Below are 20,158 nucleotides of genomic sequence, written 5' to 3' on the forward strand. Positions count from 1 at the left end.
TCTGCAAATAAATTAACAGCTTTACCCTTATAACTAATTAATTAAAGTTTACCAAAAAAAATTAATTGAATAAAAAGAAATATATTAGAAAAAGAAAATATTAAAAATAAATTAAACATTAAAAAAATTCACAACTTCACCCCCAATTGTTTTTTGCGGAAAGAGATCCTCTCCGCATTTCTTCCTCCAAGGCTCACAGATCAAGTGATCCGAACCCTTAAAATTTGATTCAACGGTAAAAAATTATTATAATTTTTAAAAGTTTTTACCAACTTCTCTATTTTTAACTGTTGGATCAAATTTTAAAGACCCGAATAATTTGATACGTGAACTTTGGAGGAAGAGATCCAGAAATGATCTCTTTCGGTTTTTTGGAACCCTATGGCATGTAGCTGCAGAAAGTGTGAGATGAAAATGATTATCTACATGCAAAGGATACTAGAATACCACTGACGCCCCTGGCGTGTGGCATTAGTACCATCTTGCCTTGCACAATAAATTTACTATACCCGTCTCACCCACCACATTGATTCATCCAGCTGTGGAGGATCTGTGTACCTCTGAACTAAATCATTTTACAAATCGATGTGGTAACCAAATACCGGTCTCACCTACCACAGTTGATTCATCCAGCTGTGGAGGATCTGTGCACCTCTAAGCTAAATCATTTTACAAATCGATGTGGTAACCGAATCAAGTTGATCAATGTGGCTAAATGATTCCGTCCATAACCCTTATCAACCCGTTAAGAAAGCTGGTTGTGTCCAACATGATCCAAACACGAAAGAAATGACTAGTTTGTCAAGTCTAGACATCGCAAAGGTCAAAGGGCCAAGGCTTTATTGGAAAATGAAATACTAGCACCTTCGATACCAATGATACTAATTTACAGATATATATACATCATACTGATATGATCCACCGCTACAATCAACATGATGTGTCCCTCATCAATTACACAACCTAACGCGAACTTAATTCCTAGACTAGGCGAAAAGGAATCATTTTTTTACGAACAAAAAGGAAGATTCTTTTGAGAAAATACCTAATGAAGGAAAAGAATGTTCCCAATTCTTAATTGAGCGTCACACAAACTAAAACTGTAAAGGCTTTTTCAACAATATCTGCCTTTCCTATGTAAGATATTAGAACTCTGACTTCATGAGTTTTACTCGAGATCTTATGCTGACGTTGTCAAAGGGCTTTGCCTGTTCCACATGGATGTAATCCCTTGTCTTAAGAACCTGCAAAACAGTGAGTACAACCACGATCGAACCAGATTATTAAGCATTTCAAACTACACACCCACAATTTGGACAAGAACATTTAAATATACGAAAACAAAGTATTAAACTTAATGGCTACTAAGCCTTATTTTATTACTATTTTCATTTTCTTTCTCAAATTGAAACATATAAGGGGCGTTTACATGGGAGAAATGAGAGATGAAGCATGGAGGAAGTGTGCGAGGGTTGTGGAAGAAATGCATAGGGAATGGTACACAAAACGAAGGCTAAAATAAAACTAAAACGAAATTGTTATCAAATGGGCTAAACTATAGTTAGACTAGAAATTACTTACCAAATATTTTTCCACCACTTCCCGTCGAACTTCAACGATATGAACCATCTAACATTTCTCTCTCTCTCTCTCTCTCTCTCTCTCTCTCTCTCTCTCTCTCTCTCTCTCTATATATATATATATATATATATATTAAAAATACATAAACTTAAAGCCTTCCCTTGATAGTTCAATATCTTCCTTCTCTTGTAAAATTAATGATGTCACATGCTCTAACCCATCTTCTTTAGCTCAGTTAATTTCGTTTTGCTTTAGTTCAATTTCATTACATGCTTTTGGGGTTCCCAACATTGTATTACATATAATATATATAAGAATATGCTATCATCCTTATTAATGAAGTCCTTCGTGACTAATTTAGCACATCACCCAGATAAAGGAAAACCTTAGCATAACATTGATCATAACACTTACCAATGTTTCAAAAAACATCCTTGATGCTTCCTTTCGAGTTTTACCATTTAACAGACTGTCCATACCAAGAACTATTTTCCCATGCGCAGGTTCCTTATCAAGTAAAGTCTGGAGATACTTGGCAACAGCCCTATACGAAACTCAAGAGTTGGTTTTTAATAATAACAGAAAACTGATATCAGAATGTCAGATGACAAATAATAGATAATCAATATCACAGAAAAACAATCAGCAATTTTAACTTACGAATTGTATGGCATGAGAATTATGAAAAACCTGTTTACCAGTACACAACCATTTTCTCCAAGTGGATAGAGAGAGGGTTTAGGGTTTTATTATTCAAAATTCTTAAATAGAAATATGGAAAAAATTTCATATTGTAACAATGCTTCAAACACAAAAACTTGTCAGTATCACCTTCAACGAGGTCAAGCAAACCAGAAAAAGCAATTCCACTGTCTTGCAATAAAATGAGAATAGCAGCATGCATTAAACATAGAACTGAACATATGAAGCATGCATACCTGGTGCGGGAAGACCATCCACTGTTCTCAAGAAGACGAGTATCTTCAGCGCACGGCATGTCATCGACAGCTTCAGTTATTTCATCATCATCTACATTCAGAAACTCTGAGAAGAACAATAACATATGTTATTCAAAGGAACTCCAGCACATAAGTGTGAGGGAAAAAGGGAATTTTACATTAAAATGCATAAATACTAATACAAGGAAGCACATAGTCATCAAATATGCAAGCATAGACAAGTCTTCATTTATGCTCCAGGTGATTTGCAGCATTTGCCAAGTCCAAAGAATTAATAAGAAATTTGGAAGTGCCAAAAAATTACAAAGAGTACACTTATAAAATGCATAAATAGTTCTGTGCTATGTGGATAATCCATGTAGACAAAACGTTCATACCAATAGGTCCTAAGCAGGGCACATAATAAATAAGACAGTCCAATAGATAAATGGAAAGAGTCAAGAAGGCAGGAAGAAGAAAAAGTCAACCTGTATCATTTCCAAAACCTACATCTTCACAATCCTGCACAATATAGCCACAATGTGAAGTTAAAAGCACGAATTGTACTTTAGAAAGGGACATATCTTGAAATGGAATTTGGGACAATAGAACAAAATGACTAATGCACAAAATGACCCCGTTTCCAGAAGACAAGGCCTATCTTCCAGGCAAAAAAATATATAGTTAAGGAACAGCATTACAAAGTCACGTCATCTTCAATATCATTATTATGGAACTTCAATCAGACAATTCTCAAAGAATCAGGAGTAAAATATGGTAATCATAACATGAAAAATATGGCTCAGAAGGTAGTTTTGCCAGGCAAGGGAATGGATCACACACTTGTTCAAGGAATAAATTTTTATTTGGTTCTAATAGATATAGGGGATCGCCAGCGTGTGAGTGTACAATTATAACAATTAAACGAAGCCAAATATAAGTGTATGTGTGTACAACATGTTTCTGTCCCCAAGAAAAATAACAATACATGCACAGAGTTTACTTTTTCCCTTCTAAGTGACATTAAAAAAAAAAAAAACTTTTTTTTCATATGCAAGAGACATTCCAAATAACTTTCAGAACCAAAAATAATGAATGTTAACAACTTACACCACGATCTTCTGCAACTGCAGTGACTTCTGCATCAATGCCACTCTGTGGATGAACCTCCCGACAACCAGGACTTTCCTTACCATTCAAGGAAGCATTGTCATCACAATGCAAGTTTGCCTCCAGGATCTCAGTTTCATTCACAATATGTTGCTCACTATTTCCAATTCCTTCCACAGGTTGATAATCTGAAAAACTAAGGTTTTTGGATTCTCCAGTTGAGAGCGTAACATTTACATTGTTGGTGAGTTCAGACGCACCTATCCAAACATCTGCTCTGATTTCGACGTTACGGTCAACAACTTCAATGGCATCAACTTCTTTCTGGATACCTGCCTCCACTATCAATGCATCCACCTCCATGGGTTGGGCGTCCAACTTATTATTTGGTGACCTGCATAATGCATCCATCTGTAGCAACGCATCTTCATCATCAGTTTTATCCATAAGCCTTGACTGGACGTTAACATCAGCTGACACCTTGTAAATATCTTCTACAATAGGATCAGCAACTTCAAAATTTTCTTTGTCAATTTCCATTTCAGCTATCTCCCCCAAGGGTTCATGTTTGGAAGTATTAAATTCTTCCAGGTCAGTGATCCCCTGTTCTTGAGCATCAGTATGGTGAGATCTTAGGTTATGATCTTCTTCCTTCTGGTTTTCGTTCTCAATAGGAACGCCAGCAGGCTGTGCTGCTGAGTCATCTCTCATTATTACAGGTTCAGTGCTTCGAAGGGGTTCAATTTCTTTAGTAACATTTGGCTCCAGAGAGGATTCTACATCCTTCAATGGTTCTGCAGAAACATTGTTTTGCTCATTTTCGGAAACCCTTGTTGTACTTGTATCAAATGTTCCAGTGTACAGATAAATCAGTTCCGCCGACATGCCTGATAAACATCAAAACGAATTCGGGTGGGTTGTACAGATTTTGTGAAGTAAATCAATCATTCACATTTCTACTGGTCTTCCAAAATAAACCAATAAATGACTTGAAGTAATTGGATATACATACGCCTAAGTATAATTAACGTACCAGTAAATATGGGTTCAGTAAAAATTGCATCTTCCAAAAATTGTCGCTGAATCATTGAAATTTCTGGGCGAGTACAAGGAGCCTTTTTTCTCACACGACGTATGTCTTCAGTATTTGTCAGCTGCTGGCGTATTTGACTTCAGAAAACCGGCAGGCAAGTAGTTAGCGCTTAGTTATGTAGCACACAACAACTTAGACAACAAGATAGGTCTAGCATGCTTAGCATGATTATTTTCATCTCAAAACTTACTAAGTATCTAAAGTACCTGTTAGTCAGGTCCCACTCTACTAACATAAACATTACAACTACCGATAATATACTTCAGAAGAACAAAATGTGAAATTTCCCATCAGAACATGCTAATTGCCCAAAGAGACCCACCATTAACTTCTATGTCAAAATATGTTGAGGTGGATGCGACATTGCGACTACAAATCTCAATTATACATAGTAGTATAGGCTTTTCATATAGTGGAGGTCTTAAAACAAGCAGCAAATATTCAAAAGGAAACACTTTTCTTATGCTCAGTAAAAATTAGTTGGTAGCTGTAATTCAAACAATGTAGATATATGGAAATTATCACATACTCGCCATGCAAGACCATTGTATCATCCATTAGCACTTTCCTCTTTGAGGCAGTACCGCGGGCAGCAGTTCTTGAGCGTTTAGTGCATATCATTTCAGGTGCAGGCGGAGTGGGTTTCATTTTTAGAACTGAAGACCTTCTTCCAACTGAATCAACAATAATTTTCAGTTTAGTCAATCATATAAGCCTTAGAAAATTCTTTCAAACAAAGATTCAGGAAAAGGAAAAGGATAAATGCCAGACTGATCTATCAACTCTTGGTCATAACACAAAATGACATGTACAAATTTCTGAAGGCGTGAAGAAAGAATCCTTTTGATACCTAAAATAGAAGACAATAAATCATCATCATCAGGGATAGATTCTGCAGTTCTCTTTCCTCGGGCCTCCCCAAATGATTCAACCGAATTCAAACTCTGCACTGTCAGTGTACTTTCTGTGGAACTACGTTTTTTCCCTGAGATGAGTTTAATCCCATCACCATCACCAGCATCCCCACCCATGACTTCTTTTTCAGGCGTAGGTTCCACTAGAAAATCACTTGGTTTAGAAGTGAACCCCTCTGGTACAGAGAGCAACTTTTCAGGTGGAGGCAAGTTAGAAGTGGCAGACCTATCCAAGTTCTCCAATTGATTGTCCAAAGATGTTGCATTGTCCAATGAACTTGGCCCTACAACCTCAGATGGTAAGTTGAAGGGGATTTCTGAAATTTTATCGGCAGGAGATAGCAGATCATGATGACTTGGGAGGGAGCCACACGCCTGGAGCACAGGCACTTCAGCAGATGCCGTGTCTTCATGAGTAACAGGCTTGAAAGGATCTGTAATGTTAGGTATGCATGATTGTTCCATATTATTAGCAGTTTCAACATCAATCTGTATTTCAGGCTTTAAACATGTCTGCTGATCTTCCAAATAATCTTCTGACGCTCTCGGACAGGAATTACCTGAACTAATCTTACGAGCAGGGTCGTCCAACTCAGATGTGACCTGGGAGTAGCTAGGAGATGCAACAGTTTCATCAAACCTGACTCCAGCAGGTTCTGCATGTTGTGCATCCTTTTGAGCTAGGATAGGCATAAGTGGTTCATTGTTTATAACAATACCATCGTGTATATCTTCAACCCTGTTTCGGCCATCCAATGCACCAACTGTCCCATTTAAACATTCTAATACTGGAGAAATGGATTCAAGCAGCTCATGCTCCTGTGGCTTTGTTTGTTTGATCTCCATATCGCCCAAATGGTAGCCATTCTCGTTGGGAGAAACCATTGTACTATCATCCCCACAACGCGGACCTGACATACGACCAGCATTTTCTGAGCTGCCCATGGATGCTAAATTTGATAAATTATGGTCTTCGAAATCCAAGTGATCACTGCAGGCCATAGGCTCCTGAACCGCAAACAGGTTTGGCTCTTCAAATAGTCCAGGAGTTGATGGAGCTTGAGCATACGTAACAAAATCAGTATTTGCGGCTAGGACATCATTCTGTTCAAAAGGGATATAAAAAAATATTCATCATGGAGGCAAGAATTGTATTATACAGAATTGTACATGAATTGCACTTCCCTCCACCCCTCAACAACAACGGAAAAAAAAAGGAAAAAAGAAAAAAACAGAATTGAACCTCCTTGCTTATACATGGTAAATGAAGAATAATTAGGAAAAAAACTTCTAAAAGAAAGACGAGGAGTATTTGGGTAGTATTAATAGACCTGGTTTTCAATCCCATTCACTTGTATGGTTTCTGAAGTTCCAGGTATCCCCTCATACATATCATGCTTTTCCAGAGGTGTTACTGATAGGCCCAATGTTTGAGGATCACCACTGAAATAGTAGAGAATGAATACGGTACATCAGAAAATTTGTAGTGTCCTAAGTCATTCCATGGATCAAAGAAATAAAGAAACCACACAACCATCCACATAACTGGACAACAGGGACCAACCTCTTCAACATGAAGAAAATAAATTCCAAATAAACAAATCAAATCATTGAGGACAGAAACACCCAACTTTAATATGATAACAGGCATACCACTCATAGCTTTCTTCTGCAGCTTAATGACATTGGGAAAAAAATAAATTTTGCTTAAAAGTTAAAATAAGAAATCACCACCAGCAATCATATTTACAGATTATTGGATTCCAGACAGATCAATAACAAATTTCAGCGTTCAATTTTACCATGATAACTAGAGCTAAAATATGAGAATTTACAAATCCTATCACTTCAAATTTGTAGTCTCAAATCCCATAATTTTAAAATTTATTGGTACTTCAAATTTGAATTACCTTATCCAAACCCAAGCTTATGATTTTTTTTTTCCATAAATAATCAATCTTAAGGATATGGTGGTCAAAGAAAACATGGGTTAAGCACAGGCTTTGTTTACTTGAAAAGAGGTAGAAGCATAGGGCCAAACAATCCAATAAAGAAGTTGAGATGCTCTAATTCAAACTTATAGGATCCTCTTTGTGCAATCAAACAACGTGTGAGAATTAATAGTAATCTGTGCTTGACACTAAAGAGATATAGAGTTTACTCTGAAATTCCATCATTCACTTGAGCTGCAACTTTGCCAAAGAACAGGTCCTGTTTTCCATCATTCAAAAAACAATAGCATCTATAAGTGACATATATACATATGTGAGATAATACTTTTGTATAGTAGAAAACATAAAGATTATATTAATGAGGTCTATGAAGGAAGTAAAATCAACATGGACCAGCTATTAGTAAAAGTTTACAAACAACCCACAGCCTACGGAAAACAAACCGCCATAAACAAGATAAATGACAAATAAGACAACAGTTAGGCCGCTAGATTCTTGCATAAGCAATGCATAACATGAGCACACAACAAATAAATGAAAGCCACGCACAGCCCAAAAGATTTGAAACATTGAAAATTGATGAAACCCTACAATTGAAAATCATTCCACTCTGGCTTTGTGCTTGGTTGCTGAAAAGAGGGTATATAAGAGATTTAAACAAAGACACTAACAATACGGGCACGTATGGTATCTTGAACTGGTTATAAATAACATACACCAGTCAATAAAAACCCACTAGCCCGCTTTTTACTTTGTCCCAAAAAGCCCATATGAGAGCTTGCACGTGTGTGAACTTTAGCAACTCCAACCAACTTTAAGCATTCTGAGAAGGCTTTATTTTTAGTAGGTGAGCGACACAGGTAGAAACATATAGTCATTCTTTAATCTTCATCAACTACATTTCTCATAGAATCGTTTGGGAGCTGAATACATCTGCAAGCCCTGAATCCTTAATTCTGTAATGCCAAACCCTATAACAACCAATTAGCCCCAAACCCTAGTAACAAATTAGTAAAAGCAGCGGCGAGCCATAATTTCACTGCACCAACACAAATTCAAGGAAACCATGCACAAAGATTACCCCGTCTTCATAGGAAAGGAAGTAACTTGTAATTCCATAGTATTCAATTACCCGGTCTTTCTTTTTTTAAAAGAAATTTCTATTACTAAGGGGAGGGGGGAGGGTTTGAAACTATCACATTAATTTAGGGGAGGGAGGAGTTTTGAACCTAGGACGCATGGTAGAAACCCAACACCCTATCCACTAGGATACTGGACCACATGCAATTACCCAGTCCATTACCAAATTATTCCATTTAAAAGTTAATACTACAAAGCAGGTACAAAAAATTACCTCATCAAATTCCAGACCAATTTGAGAAGTATCACCATCACCAAAGCGCTCTGAAAATAAACCACGAAATATTGGACATTTAAATTAACTCATACATAAACAACATTAAGATTTATCTATCAAATTTAACTCAATGTACAATGATATCAATCATGAGTCATGGCAGTGAACTTATCAGTACTAACCATCCAATCCAAATTGAGATGTCGAGTAAACCACACCCTCCATTGTGTCTTGGAGAGTTATTTGCTCCCTTGTACTGACATGATGATCAACATAGTTACTGCAAAACAACTGAATGTTAAAATTCACACAAATACAAATTTTCATATCCAGCATGTCAACAGCTAAAGCTTTAGCCCTAAACATAATGGAACATACTAACCCCTGAAAAATTTCATTATCTGGTAGCTCAAAATCATCAAGATCAAAAGTCTCAGGCAAGGTGATGGAATGATACGGAGCAGTAGATTCTTCTGGAGGTAAATCAACTGCAGTGGAGCGAAAAGCTTGCTTTATCTTAAGCAAAGCCTCACTGCAATCATCAAACAGGTAATTCACCTTTCTAGAATATATCCTCACCACACCAAGCAGAAGATGGCTGGACAACCTGAGAGCAATTGGAACTTCAGGAAAAAGAATAGAATCTGTATACAAAGATAGACCATGAAGGTTAGATGAGTGGATAGATGAATTTGACATTATAAATAAATAAATATATAAAAAAAAAAGCAATACTAAAAATAGAAAAATAACTGAGATTACTGAGATTGGAAAAGAAAATAATACTACCTAAATCCCCAAATTATAACCCAAAAACAAAATTTGAGTTAAGAAAGTATTCAGAATTCTAAGAACAATATTTCATATTGAGAAAGCATATGACCCTGACTGGAACTACCTAAAAAACTAGAGAGTTTTCTATGAATGGATGTAGACAACAAAAGCTGGAGCATGGTGCTCAGATCTCAAATGAAGATGATAAAAGATCTCCCTTATTTCTTAACTGCATCAGTTTTTATCTTTCTTAGGTCTTGTAACGGAGTGCAACTGCTACTACATGCCCTCAAAAATTTAATGCAAGAATAAGATTTAAAAGAATTTAAATGCATGGTATAACTAAGTGTGCTCTGCACTTCAAGAAATTTTTTTTTTCTTTTTTTTTTTTTTGAGGCAGAGAAGAAACAGTAAAAGAAAGCAATAATAATTACTGATACAATTGCACCATAACTATAGATTATGACATGCACCAAGTCTGTCTGATGAATACAAAGCCTTGATTTATAGAACAAAAACTGAATAACAAGCCCTGTGTAACTAAATTACTAAAACAATCCTAGCTTTGAAAACCCTGAGATAATAATACCCGGAGCATAAGCAAAGTTAGCGCATGAGTAAAAAATACTTGAGAACCAGAAACTCCTATATTACAATAATCCTGGTCCATTCTGCATCAGGTAGACTTCTGGGTATCATTTTGGGCCTCAGTCTCTTTAGAACTCATGGATAAGTAGCTTTGTCATATCTTTTGACATATTTGGTATAAGTGTATTCTGCATCAGGTACACTTCTAGGCATCATTTTGGGCCTCAGTCTCTTTAGAACTTATGGATAAGTAGCTTTGTCATATACATATTTGGTACAAGTGTATTCGGTCTTAGTTTTCTTAGGCCAGTGGAAATCCTATCCACCTTCTTTTCTTTAAAATAAGGTTTGTTTTCTATCAAAATAATAATAAAAATAACTCGGGAAGGAAATTCAGAAAAGAAGAAAATGCAGCTCTTCTTGGAAATGTTTGTGGAGATTTCCTTAAATATAACTCCTTTTGGTTTGTTGTGCTTACATGCAAATATGGATTAATGTCAATACTGAGGGATTATAATATTGTGGTTAGAGGCTCCAATCATTGTCCTTGGAACGTCATTTTGGAGGGCATGAGGTCATATTTCCTAATATTGTGTTGTGCAAATCATCTCATTGTCTTTATAGAATATAGATTAAAAGATAGTGTTCTCGTAATGTATCCATGGCAATGTAGGTTGGCTCTCTTTTCCATGGGTTGATATCATAAGTTTTGTAGGGTCGCTTTGACAGAAAAATTTATCCTTACAATCTGCTAGATCAAAGAGAAGGTCTTGGAAACTTAGAGGTGAGTCATTGGGCCTTGTGCAAAGCATATTTCAGCAAGTTAAGTGATGAGCCATCTTCCAATGGTTAAAGTACCTAAATACTTGTGATACTATGCAAAAAGAACGCTTAATTTTGCATATATACCACCTGTGTACCATATGCAAAAAAGAGGTCAAGACTATTGATAACATTATTCTTCATTTCTCCATTGCTGTAATGCCCTGGGGTAAGCAGTTTATGGAAGTAAAGTTGTTATGGGTGATTCCAGATTTCATGCAATTTCAATGGTACGTGAGAAGCATTTTTTTGTGTGGTGTGTGTGTGTGTGCATCTTGGAGGAGGAGGAGGAAAGAGAGGAGAGAGGGGGGGGGGGGGGGAGGGGGAGGATGGCATCTTGATTCATCAGGCAGCTTTTCCATGAAATTGTATTGCTGCGTTTTTCAAAAAAGGAATAAATCTATGGGTTTCAGCCTTATAGTTTGATTTGGAAATTTAAAGCGCCCCATGAAGTCAAGGTCTTTACTTGGTTAGTGGCTCATGGGAAGGTTAACACTTGCGACATGCTTCAAAAAAGGAGACCCAATTCTAAACTATGCCCTCAATGGTGTCTCCTTTGCAAGAATTGTCTATACTCTGCTGATGGCATATTGCTACGTTGTCCAGTGACTTTGAATATATGGCTGCATTTGTTTAGGGAATTTGGGATTAGTTGGGTTGTATCCATAGGTTGTTCTTACCTGGGGAAGAAAACTAAGACTTTATGGGGCTGCATGGTTTTGGTTATGTTCTAGGTAACGTGGATGGAAAGAAATAGGATAGTCTATGAGGATTTTCCGGCAGCAGAGGAGAGAAGTTATGGGAAGAAGTTCGCTTAAGGTTTTCAATATGGGCTTTGGTTTCTACAAAATTTGGAAGAATAATCCTTCTGAGTTATTTGGCTTGACTGGAAAGCTGCAACAGTTAGCATAAAAAGTTTTTGTAACTGTTGCAATTTCAGGGGGACTTTATTTGTTTTCTCAATTTTGCCTTCTGTTTTTCTTTGTGCTCAGAAGCAATAAAACTTTGTTTCTTTCTCCAAAAATAATTTGTTTGAAAGAACACAAGGATTTACAAATAAATAAATAAATAAAAACGTATGTTTAGAGCCAGACAAACCAAATTTTCTTTATTCATGCAGATTGGCAAGCTGTTACAATTATGATGGTATATTTTCTCCGGTTTAGCTGTTCTGTAATCACTGTGTTGCTATCTATACATTTGGTTTCCACTGTTGTAGTTGTATTGTTTCTGCTTCTTATAAGGGTAATTGTTCCAGCGTTTACAAAATTCGACACAATCCACAATTAAATCTGAAAAATTGCTACTTTTATTTTTCTATATTTTCTAAAGATAAGGAATAATAAACATGGAGCATAAGGTTAAAAAAAAACATATGAGAACTAACCTACGGAGACGCCAATATCGGTGTCGGCGACCTGATTCTTGCGAAGCTTGCGCTCCAAATGTGCCGCTATCCATATTGTCCCAAGAGGACCTTTCTTGGCCAATATAAACTGAGAATAAAACATTTCTCTCTGATTTTTTTTTCCCACCTTAAATCTCACCAGATTACATACAACAATCTTTCTATACAGGTAAAGGCGAAGCGAACCCCCAAATTTTCACGCCAACCCAGATTTAAGAACCTTCCACCATCCCCTTCGCTACCAAAACATCAAACGGAAAAACACCAAATTTACATGCCAAGACTTATCCTCCAAAATCTAAAAACTTGCAATCTTCTCCTCAACCTAACAGCGAGGATTTAGGAGAATTCCAAATTAACAAACCAGAAAACCCTAACAAACCATAGCTACTATTCCACCGTTTCCTGAAGCTTATAAAATCACCTCCACTATTTGAACAAGAATTTGGAGCTTTGAAGAGAAGGAGATTCAGCAACTTTCAAGTGGTTGGAGTCGACGAAGCGAAGCTAAATTAGAGTTGGACCCTTGAAACGCAGCCGTCGTAGAACAGAGCTGGGTAGATAGAGAGAAAACTATACAGCTTGGAGTTGGATTTGCAAGGTGCCAAGGACTGAGTTTGACCCACTGAGTCAGAGATCGGACCGAGTCGAAGCGTTTTTGAACAGGGAGAGAGACAGTCTGTGTGAAACAGAAGAGAGAGGTAGCGCCCTCGGATTTTCGAACTTGGTTATGTTATGGTGTGGGTTGGTGCACCTTTGGTGATAAATTTTAGATTTTTGGACTAGGAATCGAATGGCGTGGAGCTATGACCAAAACGAAAGTAACGTGGAACAATATTTCAACTCACCATCTCTTTTGTTGGAAATTATTTTACTGTCTTAAATATGAATTAGAACCTTTCATTTTTTTTTTTTTTTTGGAAGCTAAAGGCAGAAACCTTTAAGCATACAACACACAGGTACAAACAACCGGTCCACATACAACATAAACAAACCAAACAAGACCAGCCAACAAAATGAAAAAAGCCCAACCGAAGGGTGAGCCCAAACCAGAAAAAACCAAGAACAACCTAGAACGCTCCAGCATCCCAGCAGAAGCCAAGTTGAACAGCCCCAAAAGTGACGGAAAAGAAAACATCAACAACCTCCAAAGAACACAATAAAGATCGGTACCACAAATGGAAGGAGACAATCATGGAGCAACAGAGGCAACAAGGCCAAGCTGAGGCAAGAAGATGGTGAGAACACCCGAGCATCAATAAAACCCGACGCTTTACACATCTCCCTCCTAAACGGAAATCGTGAAGATTTGCGTTTGCAGTGGTGATGAGTGAGGAGTGGCGGCCAAGTGGAAAGAGGATGGTGGGGATGGTTGGAAAGTAAGGAGGTGGAGTGAAAAGGAATTGGAAAAAGGGGCGGTGATGGGAGGGGAAAGAGAGAGCTAAGAGAAGGGCTGAGACCAGGGAGTGGAGGAGAGGAACGATTAGGCGAACAGGCAGGGAAAAACACAACAAAGGAAACAGAAAAGAAAAGGAAAAGAGGACTGCCACCAACCCTAACCATAGCTAGGGTTGGCGGCGATGGAGGAGAAGGCCACTGGAAAACCAAGCTCACTAGGGAGGAAACACTCTCATAGTGGAGAGAACCACTCTCACTTTGGAGAGAAATTTTTTTTATAAATGTACTTTTTTATTTTATTTTATTTTGTGTGTGTGTGTGTGTAAATATGAGTTAGAACTTTGATAAATGGACTTTCAATTGACTTTCCTCTTTTCCAATTTTCAACTTAGTTAATGATAATTGGAGAAGCTTATTAATTTCAGATTAAGAGAGTGATTTCGTTGCTAAGGGATGTTGGGATAGAAGTAAACTTTTGACTCTTGTTGATGGATCCATTGGATGATAAAATTTGTGATATTATTCTTCGTATTGAGTCCATTTGGGGGGTTCTAATCCCAGCAGTTTGTGCTCTATCAAATCTACCACTTGGTTCTAAACTAGTGAAAAGCAAACTCATCCTAGCACTAAGGATTTGAACAAATTATGGAAAATCAACATTCCTCACAAAAGCAAAGAGCTTTGCATATTGAAGATCAATTTCCGATGACTGATTAACAATAATGCTTGGGGCAATATTGTTTTTTTTGTTTTTGTTTTTGAAAAGATTCGATAGCTTTCATTCATGAAAAACCAAGTACATTGCTTTCAATTACAAACCAGATTCCTTTATAAGCAAATCCAAAATGAGATCGGGTGGTTCCTTAAACCAACAGCGGGATGATTCAGAACGAATTGCAGCACGGGCTAGGCGGTGAGCTATGCCATTAACTTGCCGGCGGACATGGGTATAAGAAACTTGAGTGATTGAAGCCATCAACTCTCTGGAATCCTCAACAACAATCCTGACATTAAAAGGGAAAGGAGAGGAATCACGGAGAGCTGCTACAATCTTGAGCGAATCACACTCAAGAATAAAGTTTTGAAAACCCTTTGCAGCACCAATAACAGACCAGCCTTGGTCGTCATGGCTTCAAAGAGAAGGGATATGGAATGGACGTTATTCTCACGGAAGTCACAGCGACAAAGTCACCAGAATCATTTCTAACAATCACACCAACACCTCCCAGATTAGAGGATTCGTTCCAGGCACCATCAACATTCATTTTGGCGACACCACAAAGCACGAGGTTGAAACCTTGGCCCCGACTACTCAGTTGGAAATCCGACTCGGATAAACTTCTGCCACTAGGAGATGCTTTGGGTAGTGATAATATCCGAAGAGACCATAGCCTCGTTCCAAAGACGGTTATTTCTTACCCCCCAAATCGCCCAAAAGATCATCAAGGAGATCGCGAAGTTAGAGGGGGACAACTCGCCAGCCCAAAATGATAGCCAATCTAGCATTGTAGTAGCGTGTGGGGGAGAGGTTGGATTGAGACGCCAGCCATACGCACTTGGCAAAGAAACACTCATGCGCATCATTTTCCTTTACAATAAGAAACACTTTTGACTCTCAAATACGTAAGACTTTCACTAAGTGAAGAGAAATATCACTAGAGTGTATTACAATGGCATCAAAAAAAAAAAAAACCTTTGGAGTAAATTTTTTAACTTGTAGGTTTAAATTGTTTTCTTTTATTTCCTTTGTTGGTTTTTTACTCTTCTAAAACATGCTATACTCGCCACTTAGTATTACGGTGTTGTGATATTTCTCTTCATTTGTAAGTGAGAGGCCTTAGGTTTGATTCTCGCTAAAGACGAATTTGAACCACATTAAAGTTAGCTCATTGTCAGGCTAAGCCTACACTTTACTTAAAGCTTTTGTAAAATTAGTTAAAGGACATGTCATGGTCTCCTAATTCTTAAATTAGAAATGCCAAGGAGACTCTAATAAAAAATGGAACTCTTTATAGACTCTATGCCACTTCATGTTTCTGACACTATTCCTATGAAAATATTTAAAATATTAGGGAAAATTACACAAAACTACATCAACTATAGGTCGAACCACAATCTCATACCTCATGTTTTAAAAATTGCAAGTTATACCTCATCTTTGAATTTGTTGCAATATCAGACATCCGCTAATTTTTATGTCAATTTGATAGTTAAATGGTGATGTGGCAGGTGGGGTCTGCTCCTTATATTGATTAAAAAAATAAAAATATAAAAAATATTAACAAAGTTAACATTAAAAAATAGGGCCCACTCCTTCTATTAATTAAAAAATAAATATTAAACAAACTTAAAAATTAAAAAAGAAGCCCACTCCCTTCTTCTCCACCAACCTTAGAGCAACTCCAACCCTATCCTTTAGGCTAGCATAAAAAAAAATCCCTCCACCCCTAAAAATAGGCCAACCCTAAGTCCAAGCCAGTTTGTAGGCCGCCCTATTTGGCGTCATGTTGATGTCAGCGGACAACACAAATTTTTTTTGCATCAGGCGCGTGGCAAACAAGCGCGTGTGGGCATGCAAGAAACATGTGCGTGTGGGCACGAGTCCCCGACAAGGCGACATGCACCAAGCCTACGCTACAGGTGCATTAAGGGGGCCCGGGACATGGGCCACGTGGCTAAAGTCTTGGCCATTGGATTTCCAAAGGTAAAAAAAATTTGAAATTCAAACCCAATGGCTAGTGATGTGGCACAATCTATACCATTCGATTTTCAGATCAATGGTCCATATTTTTTGGCCAAAAAACTTTAAAAATAAATAAATAAATAAAATGTTAGAAATTAATAATTTTTTTATAAATAAAGAAAATGTCAGAAATTAAAAATAAATTAATATTTTGTATTATTTTATAATAAAAAATTAATAATATTTTAATAAAATTGACTATGTTATTTAGTTTTAGGGGTGGAGATGCACTTGGCCAATTACTATTCAATGCAGTAAATTACTATTCATTTAGGTGGATTAAATGGACTTTGGGGCAGCTCATTTTTTAGGTGTGGATTTGCTTTTAGCCAAACCATGCCTCTCCATCTTTCTCTCCCCACTCACCAACATGACAAAACCCAAAAAACTTAAAGCTGCTGTCGCCGCCACCCCCAAGTGGTCTAAACCCAAACACGTTAGTCAACCACCAAAACCTGAACCCTGTTTCGAGCCTGACCTATTAGAATGGGTCCAAGACCATTGCTCGGTTTGAGGAGTACAAGGAGGTCATGAAGTCAGGGTCCCGGGTCAAGTCAAAAGGAGGCCCAGTGCGAGGAGGAGAATGTGTTGTGCGTTGTGGACGGAAATGAAGTCATGCGGTTCTATTGTCTCGGTCCCAGTGTCAGGGTGTATGAATCGTGCAGTTGCGTATGGGGGTTTCACGGTGGAAAGGGGAAAGCAATTTATACGTATTCCGGTGTGGCCCATGAGGGTACGGGTGTGGGTGGGGTAGGGAAGGATGGCGACACTAGTTTATTGGTTCATTGCGGGTCAGATTTCGAAGTAGATGAAGCTGATGCTGGTTTATCAGGGTGGCCGGAGGAAGCATGGAGTGGTGAATAAAGGAAGGGGGGAGGACGTGGGAGACGAATGAAGAAAGAAAGGTGGATGGGTTGGTGGGGGTGGGCCCCTATTTTATTTTATTTAAATCTTTTTCCATAAGAAAGTATTTTTTAAAATATATTTATTTTATAATTTATTTTTACCTATGTGGCATAATTAATTGCTACATTATTAAAAATATAGGCAATTGACTTGTCACGTCATCACTTAACAATCAGCCTGATGAATTGACTGACGGAGGTACGACTAGGGATTGGCACGGGCCAGGTAGAAGGATTTTGAGTTTTGGCAGAGATGATCATGAAGGGAGGACCTATGAGACATACAGTTAGATTTTTGAAATATAAGTCATACACCCATAAAGTGGGATCATGTTTTTATTACCCGTATTAATTCGAAAATCCGTATTTCGTGCAATTTTCATTCAATTCAAGAGTCATATAGTTTTGTTTTCTTTTTATTTTTTTGCAGAGGTGATCTTGAAGGGATAACCTATGAGATGTACAGTTGTATTTCACAAATATAACTCATAGACCCATAAAGTGGGATGATGTTCTCATTACCCGTATTAATTCAAAAACTTGTATTTCAGGCACTTTTCTTTGAATTCAAGAGTCATATAGTTTCATATCCTTTTTATTTTTGGTAGAAATGATCTTGAAGCGAAGACTTATGAGATGTATAGTTGGATTTTTGAAATATAACTTGTAGACCCATAAAGTGGGATGATGTTCTCCTTACCCGTATTAATTCGAAAAATCTATATTTTGGGCACTTTTCTTTCAATTCAAGAGTCATATAGTTTCGTAGTCTTTTTATTTTTTGTAGAGGTGATCTTAAAGGGATGACATAAGAGATGTATAATTGGATTTTTGAAATATAACTCATAGACACATAAAGTGGGATGATGTTTTCATTACTTGTATTGATTTTTGAAAATCTGTATTTCGGGCACTTTTCTTTCAATTCAAGAGTCATAGAGTTTCGTTTTCTTCTTATTTTTGGCATAAACAATCGTGAATGGAATACCTATGAGATGTACAGTTGGATTTTTGAAACATAACTTGAAGACCCATAAAGTGGGATGATGTTATCATTACCTGTATTAATTCGAAAATCTATATTTCGGACTCTTTTCTCTCAACTCAAGAGTCATATAGTTTCATATTGTTTTAATTTAGGCAGAGATGATCTTTAAGGGATAACCTATGAGATGTACAATTAGATTTTTGATACATAACTCGTAACCCATGAAGTGGGATGATGTTCTCATTAACCGTATTAATTCGAAAATCTGTATTTTAGGCTATTTTCTTTAAGTTCAAGAGTCATATAGTTTCATATTCTTTTCAAAGATGATCTTTAAGGGACGATCTATGAGATGGACAGTTGGATTTTTGAAACATAACTCGTAGACCCATAAAGTGGGATGATGTTCTTGTTACCTGTATCAATTTGAAAATTTGTATTTTGGGCTCTTTTCTTTCAATCTTACAGCCTAAAAGTTTTGTATTCTTTTTATTTTTGGTAGAGTTGATCTTTAAGGGATGAACAATGAGATGTACAGTTGGATTTTCGAAACATAACTCGTACACCCATAAAGTGGGACGATGTTATCATGACCTATATTAATTTGAAAATCTGTATTTCAAGCTTTTTCTTTCAATTCAACAGTCTAAAAGTTTCGTATTCTTTTTATTTTTGGTAGAGATGATCTTTAAGGGATGACCTATGAGAAGTACAGTTGAATTTTTGAAACATAACTTGTAGACCCATAAAGTTGGATGATGTTCTCATTACTCGTATTAATTCGAAAATCTGTATTTCGGGCTCCTTTCTTTCAATTGAAGAGTCATACAGTTTCATATTCTTTTTTTTTTTGGTAGAAATGATCTTGAAGGGAAGGCCTATGAGATGTACAATTGGATTTTTGAAATATAACTTGTAGACCCATAAATTGTGATGATGTTCTCCTTACTTGTATTAATTTGAAAGCTGTATTTCAAGCACTTTTCTTTCAATTCAAGAGTCAAATATTTTCATATTCTTTTTATTTTTTTACAGAGGTGATCTTGAAGGGATGACATATGAGATATCTAGTTAGATTTTTGAAATATAACTCATACACCCATAAAGTGGGATGATGTTTTCATTACCCATATTAATTTGAAAATCAGTATTTCGGGCAGTGTTCTTTCAATTCAATAGTCATTTAGTTTCGTATTCTTTTTCTTTTTGGCAAAAATGACAGTGAAGGGATGACCTATGAGATGTACAATTGGATTTTTGATACATAACTCGTAGACCCATAAAGTGGGATGATGTTATCATTACCCGTATTAATTCGAAAATCTGTATGTCAGACTCTTTTCTTTCAACTGAAGAGTCATATAGTTTCGTATTCTTTTTATTATTGGTAGGGAAGATCTTTAAGGGATGATCTAAGAGATGTACAATTGGATTTTTGAAACATAACTTGAAGACCCATAAAGTGGGATGATGATTTCAGTATCGGTATTTATTCGAAAATATGTATTTCGGGCTTTTTTCTTTCAATTCAAGAGTCATATAGTTTTGTATTGTTTTTATTTTTGGCAGATATGATCTTTAAGGGAT

The 20,158-nt window shown here is 36.8% G+C and overlaps 1 protein-coding gene across 2 annotated transcripts; it reads right to left on the reverse strand.

The window, feature by feature from the left end:
- Positions 1 to 838: 838 nt before the first annotated feature.
- LOC126618762 (sister chromatid cohesion 1 protein 4-like) lies at positions 839 to 14,226 on the reverse strand. Of its 2 annotated transcripts, none has more exons than XM_050286923.1 (14): positions 12,517 to 14,226; positions 9,328 to 9,552; positions 9,128 to 9,225; positions 8,943 to 8,992; positions 7,798 to 7,847; positions 6,968 to 7,079; positions 5,573 to 6,740; positions 5,252 to 5,396; positions 4,663 to 4,799; positions 3,630 to 4,516; positions 3,008 to 3,041; positions 2,520 to 2,625; positions 1,996 to 2,125; positions 839 to 1,244 (listed from the first exon to the last, which is right to left on the reverse strand). In XM_050286923.1, the coding sequence occupies exons 1-14, from the start codon at positions 12,588 to 12,590 to the stop codon at positions 1,146 to 1,148; spliced, it is 3,315 nt and encodes a 1,104-aa protein (XP_050142880.1). In that variant the 5' UTR covers positions 12,591 to 14,226; the 3' UTR covers positions 839 to 1,145. The 2 variants fall into 2 exon arrangements, with proteins under 2 accessions (XP_050142880.1, XP_050142879.1); XM_050286922.1 differs by having other exon boundaries at positions 9,328 to 9,589.
- Between the last annotated feature and the right edge of the window lie 5,932 nt (positions 14,227 to 20,158).

Source organism: Malus sylvestris, chromosome 4 (genome assembly GCF_916048215.2).
Source record: "Malus sylvestris chromosome 4, drMalSylv7.2, whole genome shotgun sequence".
NCBI classification, from domain to species: domain Eukaryota; kingdom Viridiplantae; phylum Streptophyta; class Magnoliopsida; order Rosales; family Rosaceae; genus Malus; species Malus sylvestris.